This window comes from Girardinichthys multiradiatus, chromosome 6, assembly GCF_021462225.1.
Source record: "Girardinichthys multiradiatus isolate DD_20200921_A chromosome 6, DD_fGirMul_XY1, whole genome shotgun sequence".
NCBI lineage: Eukaryota > Metazoa > Chordata > Actinopteri > Cyprinodontiformes > Goodeidae > Girardinichthys > Girardinichthys multiradiatus.
The window spans coordinates 44,460,644-44,469,441 of NC_061799.1; the positions used below are offsets into that span (position 1 = coordinate 44,460,644).

At 37.7% G+C, this 8,798-nt stretch overlaps 1 protein-coding gene across 1 annotated transcript; it reads left to right on the forward strand.

Annotated features, from left to right (window-relative positions):
- The first annotated feature begins 1,227 nt into the window (after positions 1-1,227).
- On the forward strand, positions 1,228-7,363 carry LOC124869715. The gene is made up of 4 exons (XM_047367780.1): positions 1,228-1,263; positions 1,346-1,401; positions 4,024-4,086; positions 4,477-7,363. The coding sequence occupies exon 4, from the start codon at positions 4,576-4,578 to the stop codon at positions 6,241-6,243; it is 1,668 nt and encodes a 555-aa protein (XP_047223736.1). The 5' UTR covers positions 1,228-1,263; positions 1,346-1,401; positions 4,024-4,086; positions 4,477-4,575; the 3' UTR covers positions 6,244-7,363.
- Positions 7,364-8,798: the final 1,435 nt, after the last annotated feature.

Genomic DNA, 8,798 nt, shown 5'->3' on the forward strand with positions numbered 1-8,798 from the left:
GCGCTGTTCCCCTGATCCCTACAGCATATTCCAGCCTTTCTAAGAGAATATTATGATCAACTGGATCAAATGCAGCACTGAGATCTAACAGAACCAGAACAGACACAAGTCCATTATCTGAGGCCATAAGAATATCATTAGTGACTTTCAGCAAAGCTGATTCAGTGCTATGATGAGCTCTGAAACCTGACTGAAACTCTTCAAACAGGTCATTGCTGTATAAATGTTCACACATTTGATTAGCAACTATTTTCTCAAGAATTTTAGATAAGAATGGAAGATTGGATATAGGTCTGTAATTTATTAAATCATCTCAATCAAGAGAAGGTTTCTTAAGTAAAGGTTTAATTACAGCCAACTTAAAAGCCTGTGGTTCTGATCCATTTACTAAAGATTGATTAATCATATCTAAAATGGGGCTGGTAATCAGAGGGAACACTTCCTTAAATAATTTGGTTGGGATTGGGTCTAACATACAAGTTGAAGGTTTAGATGAAGCTAATATTTCTGATAACTCAGGAAGCTTCACAGGATCAATATAATATTAGATGACTACACAAACATTTCAGTCCAGAACGTTCTGTTAATCCAGATGTATAACAGCACAGATTATAGAGATAGTGCAGCTCAATGTTGTCTGTTCGCAGGGTGCAAATGAACCTCTCCCTGTCCAGGATGCATGAAGTAAAGTTAAAGCAGAGCATTTTTTCCCCCAACATAAAATGTAGCTGAATGTCTTTGTATAAGAGTAGCAACTGTTGCTGACTTTGGTAGTTGACCAATTTATCAATATTCTTCCTGGTTACTCATTTTATAGAAGGTCTTCATCCAACTCTGCTTTCTGTGGAGCATAATTAGTTCTCAGGACTGCTACCAGATTTTACTGCACCTTTTAAAGCCTGCACAGTTATGCAGGTACCAATATTAACATAAAATGGCTCAATGTCAAATAAAATCATGAGGTAAACAAAAATATGATTTTTTTTTTTATCTGGCCTTAATTTAGCTATAATTTCAAATCTAAAATACAAAAGAGAAGCCAACACTGCACTGGATGACTGATTCATTGAATGTTTAACTTCTTATTCTGAAGTCAGACTGATGATATAGATGTATAACGGTGTGGGTGTCCGTTTTGGGAGGACTTTCATTGTTTCAGTTTTGTTTTGAGACGATGGGTGGGTCCAAGTATGTGTATAAAAGGAAGTTCAGCAGATTCTAACAGAATTCATCCTCACTTTCTGATGCACAGCAGTCTGATTGGTAGGTATCCTCACTGTGTTGAACATGGTTTTGAAGTTGTTGTTTTTTTGTGGTCCAATCCTGTCTCTATTGATATTTTTAGTGGATGAATCCAGAGCAGAAAAACTACAGAACCTGAGCAGAAAAAAGTCAACAAAGGTTTGTTCCACTTTATCTCATTTTAAAAAAAATGCATTAGTAAATTATAAGCAAAGGTGTGAAAACAGGTGCATAGCTCTTTGTCCCATATTTCCCTTTATCAGCCATGTTCCTGTTCTGTCCACTGAGCATTTTAAAGAGGTTTTAAATCATGCTTATTTCATATTGTATTTCTGATAACTGAACAATCCCATAACAGTATAGTTAAAATGTTTAGTTATGTAACTGTATATTTTCCTATGGAAGAACGCATAGATGGTTATTATATTGTTTCTGTTTATGGTTGTACCTGCAGTAAAATATAAAAAATATCTTAAAATTGTAGCAGTACTGGGATGTTTTCTGTGATATAATCTCAGCTATGAATAAAGCTGATTAGTGATAAAATGGCCATTTCTATGCTTGGAAATGTGTTAACTTTACAGGGTGGTAAAATAAAACACCTTATGAGGATTAAAACAGGATTAATGCCCTTCCAGGTCTGACGTTCATGTTGCTGAAGTCTCCATCTTGGTTTCACTCTGCTAGAAAAATGATTGAAAATGATCCGACAACACCTGAAACTTGCATAGCCTAACCATCCTCACTCAAACCATACAGATGTGTCTCACGCCTTAATATTACACAACTAATTCAGCTTGTGACATATTTCAGTACAGTTGCTTTTGTTCAGTAAAAACCTACTTTCTTGTTTCAGATACTTTTTGCTTTGTTTTAAAAGCTGTTAAACGTTATGCATAGTGAAACATTGATCTCTGTGCATATCTCTCCTACAACCAGAGCTGTGTGTGCAGACAGAGGTTGCACAACAAAACATTGTCAGATTTGATCAACAAAATAATCAAATTAAAAATATAAATTCATAGTTAAATTATAAATGAAACATGGCTTTGTCTCAATGGGGAAATGGCTGACATAACCACAGGCAGTAGACCTACAGCAGGAACAGTCAGCTGAGTTTCCTCTGGGACTCCCTCATTTCAATACAACCTTTTCATCTTCATCCTAAATAATTTTGTTTTATTAGATTTTAAATTTTTTTTATAACTCTAGGGTTCATGGCTTTTTTTAGGGGTGGTTGGTTTGCCCACCAAAATAAATCTTTTAAAACCATGACAGTTGGTTGTAAGGATTATGATTATTAACTGATGAATATTTAGCAAAAATTATAATTAAAAATCATAACTAAGAAAAAATAATTTTCTTAACCAAAAGTCCTTGCTTATGAATAGAAATCAGAGATGTCCTCTGGTGTTGAGATTATGGGCTCAGAGCACTTAATAATTACAGATAGTTAATTATCATTCATAATTGATAATTATCAATCAAACCACGTTAAACATCACTGTTTAATCAGCCGCTTCACCAATATAGCCCTGATATAATAACTAGTCTGGTCCAAAAACCTTCACCTAAAAATGAATACCCAACAACAATAATAATAAAAGAAAAATAATATACGCATTGAGTGTCTATGAAGATTAAACCATCAGTTTTATGGACAAAATGTGCAATTTGGGTTAACTTGGACAGAGAAGCTCTCCTGGTGTGCTGATGCGTCTCGATTTCGGCTATCAGCTGGTAGACTGTGGGCTGCAGCCTTAGCCATTAGCAGCTGAATGCCCCAAATCTCGAACAATGGGTCATAAAACTGCGGCGGGAACTCAGTGGAAAAACTCCAGTATTAAAACTGGGACAAAGGAGTGGTCGGGCCACGAGGCCAGGACCACAGCTGCTTTGAATGGAAAAACTACTAACTCCTGGCTGATTTGAGATCAGCCGGACAAAAACAGGCACCTTGCTGATCCCATCCGCGCTCCGCGATTCAGCTGCACAGCAAATCAAAACAGCTCAGCGTAAAACACTTTAATCAGTATTGCGTGCAACAAGTTGATACCCTGGATTAACTAATGGTGATTCTAAATCACCTTAACTATGCCTCATCCTGCCCAGACTTCTAAATTCACCTATCCAATTTAATATAAAAAAAAGAATAAAACTACTTTGACGTTGATTTCTTCTCTCCACCGGTTTGAGGATGTGTCAGGTCTAAAGAAAATCGATGTGGGGGACCAGAGTGACACGCTTCCGTGATCAACTCAAAAACGGTAAAGTTCTCATCCGTCCAAAACGGGGAACATATGAGGAACCGTTGCAGTCGACTGAATCAGCAAGGAGGAAAACTCATCTCCTTGGCAACAAACCTTTGTGGGTTTTTCACCTGCACCGGTGTGGTCTTTGATCGGTAATTAAATCTTCTGACCTTCTATCAGAAGTCCAGTTTTCAAGCTCTTCCGGGAATGACTGCGTGGAGAAAACTAACTCGCCTGCGAGTTTCTGTCGCTCCAGATTTGCGTCTTTGTTGCGTCGTCCCGTGAGGTTTCCACGGGTTTTATAATTCCGGGTGACATCAGAGCTGCGACGTTTGTTGAACTGCGCGGCCCAGTCGGTCTATCCGACCAAAACGGATGACCCCAACATGGTTATTTTAATCAAACTAATTAAGCTGCAGGAGTAGTACTGAATACAAATATTCGGGTATGAAATGCAATCTGTACTCATGGTTTCATTTAGAACATGGTACTACAAGTTATCCTAAAATCAGTCCTCCTTTATCTGCAGACCGTCCCAGCTGCTGGTTTGGGTTAAAACATTTGACAGAATCCGTCCTCTTTTTCTTGGCAGGTAAGGAACTATAGTCTTCATAGAAAGGCCTTTAGATACTAAATATTTATATGAGTGAAAATATAACATAGAAGATGCTAAATATCATTAACTGAATAATAAGTCAGTATGATACAGTAAACTATCATTTTTTCAGAAAGATGTCAATGACAGTATAAAACTCTTATGCCTCTACTTGTGTTTTACTGTGTGTGAGCTATATGAAAACTGGAAGGATCAGAACATTTCATTTAAACGTGATCAGGTCTTGTTAGAAAAAAAAGAGACAAATGGACGTTTGCATTATTATAATAAACTGTCTTCATCTGGAACGTGTCTTACAACTGAACTGATATCAAACATGCTGCTTGGTAAGAATTTTAAATGTATATTTCTGGTTTCTTCCTGCAGATTTGGCTGAGAAAAGAATCTCAAGGTCCACACTGTGAAGCCTATTTTTGTGTCATCTGGCTAAAAAATTTATTCTCAAAAGATAATCTGCAACCAGCCATGAACATCTTCAAGTCAGAGAGCTCAAAAAGGTTTTCTGATGCTGTTAAAGCTAAGAGCACGTTGCTGGAACCACAGCTAGGACCGCTGCCTGTTTATAGAATTCCTCTAAAAGAGGAGAAAATCAAAATAAATGGGTGCAGGTTCTTCAGTTTTGGGGAACCCAGCAAATTTGGTTCCAAACAACAAAGCCGCACCATCATGGTTCTTGGAGCCACTGGTGCTGGGAAGTCAACTCTCATCAATGGGATGATAAATTACATTCTAGGTGTTAAATGGGGAGACACATATCGGTTCAAGTTGGTGGACGAAGGTCAAACTAAATGCCAAGCTCACAGTCAGACCTCCGAGGTCACTGTGTACAAACTCTTCTACAGGGACGGATTTGAGGTTCCCTTCTCTCTGACCATTATAGACACACCAGGCTTTGGGGACACCAGAGGCATAGAGAGGGACAGGGAGATCACAGTGCAGCTCCAGAACCTCTTCGCCAGTAAGGACGGGGTCAGTGAAATCGATGCTGTGTGTTTTGTAGCTCAGGCTGCTTTAGCCCGTCTCACGTCAACACAAAGATACGTCTTTGATTCCATTCTCTCAATCTTTGGCAAAGATATAGCAGAAAACATCAGGATTCTGGTGACGTTTGCAGATGGTCAGAAGCCACCAGTTCTAGAAGGGATCATAGAGTCAGGCGTCCCATGTCCTAAAAGTAAAGACGGTATTCCAGTTCACTTCAAATTCAACAACTCTGCTCTGTTTGCTGACAATAAATCGGCAGACACCCAGAGTGGGGACGATGACGAAGAAAACTTTGATCAGATGTTTTGGAACATGGGAACGAAAAGCATGAAAAGATTTTTTACTGCTCTAAATCAGATAGAAACCAAAAGTTTGACACTGACAAATGAGGTCCTGAGAGAAAGAAAACAGCTGGAGGTTTCAGTTGAGAATCTGCAGGTTCAGGTTAGACTTGGTTTAGCCAAACTGGAGGAGATCAGGGAGACCAGAGAAAAAATTAAAGAGCATGAAGCAGCGATTAAGACAAATGAGAACTTTGAGTTTGATGTCTCTCTCAAAAAACCTGTACAAGTTGATATCTCTGGTTCTGGGGACTACATCACCAACTGTCAGCAGTGTCAGGTCACCTGTCACTTTCCTTGTGGTATACCAAATGATGCTAATAAAAGAGGATGTTGGGCGATTGACCAAAATACTGGACGCTGCCGTGAGTGTAAAGGAAAATGTAACTGGAACGTACATTTCAATCAAAGGTACAGGTGGGACTATAAAGATGTTACAGAGAAACGGACAGTGAAAGAGCTGAAAGAAAACTATGAAAAAGCCACAGGGCAGAAGATGACTGTTGAGGGACTGATGAGGCAACTGAAGGGTGAATATGACATAATGCAGAATGAGGTGAAGAAACTGATGGAGAAGTCGACAAAGTGTCTGAACAGACTGAAAGAGATAGCACTGAAGCCCAATCCTCTGTCCACTCCTGAGTACATTGAGATGCTCATTGAAGGAGAGAAACAGGAAGCCAAACCAGGCTGGAAAAAACGGGTTGAGTCACTGATGAAGATGAAAGAAAAAGCAGAGTTCATGGCTAAGGTGGAGAAAGGAGAAAAACCTCTGAGCCGTCAAGAGTCGCTTGATGTGAAGTTTTAAGTCAACAGGTCTCCTCGGGGTTACTTAGATTTTAATCCTGTGGTACATTTCTTACTCGGTCTGCTTTGGTTTAAAACTATTATTTCAGCCAGAAACAGAAAATATTATAATTATAGATGCTGTAAAACCACATTTTAAGCAGACCCACAGTGAGAATCAAGATGAACTAATGAACTTTTACCTCCAGTCTTCCTGAACAACATTGTGCAAAGTGTCTGTGGCTGAATGCTCAGTTCTTATTTTTACGTTAAACTCATATTTAGCTAATTAACGTTAACAAGATTGGGTTTAACTGTAGGTGTTCTACTGGAAGTCCAAGGGAAACACTTCTGGACCAGGAATAAGAAACTAAATAATTCATTTTTTAAATGCTCCTGGTACCATATTATTAATAGACTGTTGCTTCATCCACTCATCGTCATTGTTTCAGACATCCTGTCATGTCTCGGTTTCTCTGCTCAACATGAAACTCACAAATTTAATGACAACTAGGATCCTTCAATGAAGACTTTTTGAAATCTCGAACTCTTAGATATGCCTGCTGCACTATAATCTGATCATTTACACAAATCATCCACATTTAACTCTGCTTAGCCTCCTTCCTGCTTCATCTGCTCTGTTCAGGTGTTCTGTGAAGGTTCTGTACAGTGAAATGCTTTTTGGGCTTGGTTATCTGCTTTCCTCTAGCACAGGATCTAAATGTGACATTTAGATCAACAATATTTGGAACCAGCTGATAAAAGGTTTCTTGAATTTCAGCCTGAAGTTGTAGCAGTTTATTAATGTAAACGTTGGTTGAGGAATCATTTTGTGTATCTTTACCGCCCCCTGCTGTTTGTTGTTTTAAACACGTCTTCCTTCCTTGGTGTTAAGGTGGAAGTTTATTTTTCTATTCATTTATGAAGAGGAGAGTTATTCCTTCCTTGTGCATCTTGTTGTAACTTGTTTAAATGTTATATAATGCATTGTTTTAACTTCTGGTTCAATAATCTTAGCAGCCCTGTGTTTGTTTCATTAATTAACTCTAGCAGTCAAATAAAAATATCTGTTAAAATATATAACTGAGAAATGTGTTATTTGCTGTGAATTGGCATCATATGAATAAACTGAATTGAAGTGATTTGGTTTATTTTTGTCAGTGCCAGAGAAACTTTTCGTTCGGCCCATCAGGAAAGCTCCACACAAACAGCTTCCAGCTCCATAAACTATTGAAAAGCATGGAGTGGGGCTGATTTTATTTTATTTTTTTAACATCCTTCAGGCGATGTTTTTAATTGTTATTGTAATGGAGGGTGTGTTTGCACTTCAATCATAACTGAGCTGGTTTATGCTAAACCTGACTCCCCCTTACTCCATCCAACAGGGAGGGAGGAAGGCAAATAATATCGACATGTTGGTTTTCCCTCAGGTAAGTTAGGCCTGCTTAGGCCAACATAATAAATGCATGTTCAGAAGAGCTGGAGTTAATAAAAGATCCAACGTTAGGTGGTAATAGTTGTAATTATAGTTGACTGATATTTAAAACCAATATTCCTGAAGACAAGTGATCTGTACCATCATGAGTGTTGACTGCAACAAATACAACAGGAGGAAACAGAAAATACAGTTAAGGAAGTTTTGAAAAAATAAATCCTGCACCATAGAATATTAAAAGTGAAACTATTCCAGGAGCTGTAAATGTCTGTTTATTTTGTTAAACTCACTGTGCAATTAAAGCCACATGCTAACTCTGTGTAACTGGAGGGGTTCCAATAGAAAACATTTGACCAGTTAGACTAATAAACTCAATTTGATTGCTTTGTATTATAACTCAAATGTCAGTATAACTGGTTTGTTTTGACTTCATATTTCTGAACATAAATTAGATCTGTGTGTCTTTAAAGTGCGCTGAGATGACTTTTATTGTGAATCGGTGCTTTATAAATAAACTTATCTAAACACTGATGGTCACTCAATCACAACTATCATTACATTTAGTTTTATCTTCTGCTGACTGGATAAATGGCAGGTTTAATATTTCTTGTAATACCTTTTAATTATTTTATTTAACTTAAACTGAAAGTTTGCTTTCATTAAATAGTGCAAACAAGTAGAGGAAGTTTTTTTCAAAATGTTAACCAGAGGTAAAAAACAGACCAGTGTTGAGAATTTAAAGTATAGCTAAGCAAATATGTGTTCTTCCTGGTAAAGTTGCTGAACCACATACCAGATATTTCATAGAAAAGTCAGAGATTTAAAAGTATATCAGAAATGTTCTGGTCCGTTTAGTTATATTGAATTGTTAATTTCTCCCGAACCAAAATCAACTGAATGATTAAAGACCTCAGAGGACATTACTATATCTGTTAAAGTTTACAGTAATACTGTGCATGAAAACAAACAATATGCATAAACTCCAACATACCACCACACCTGAAACCCGTTTTCTCAACCAAACTTTGAAGCCAATCACCACTTTAAGATGTTGGTGCACAAACATCTCCTCACAATATAGCCTCCTAGAGGTAATCCACCATGGGTTTTATCATTAAACATTATCCTTGTTGACAAGATTT

Coding starts and splice junctions, on each gene's coding strand:
- LOC124869715 (XM_047367780.1), top strand. CDS start 4,576: ATGAACATCTTCAAGTCAGAGAGCTCAAAAAGGTTTTCTGATGCTGTT.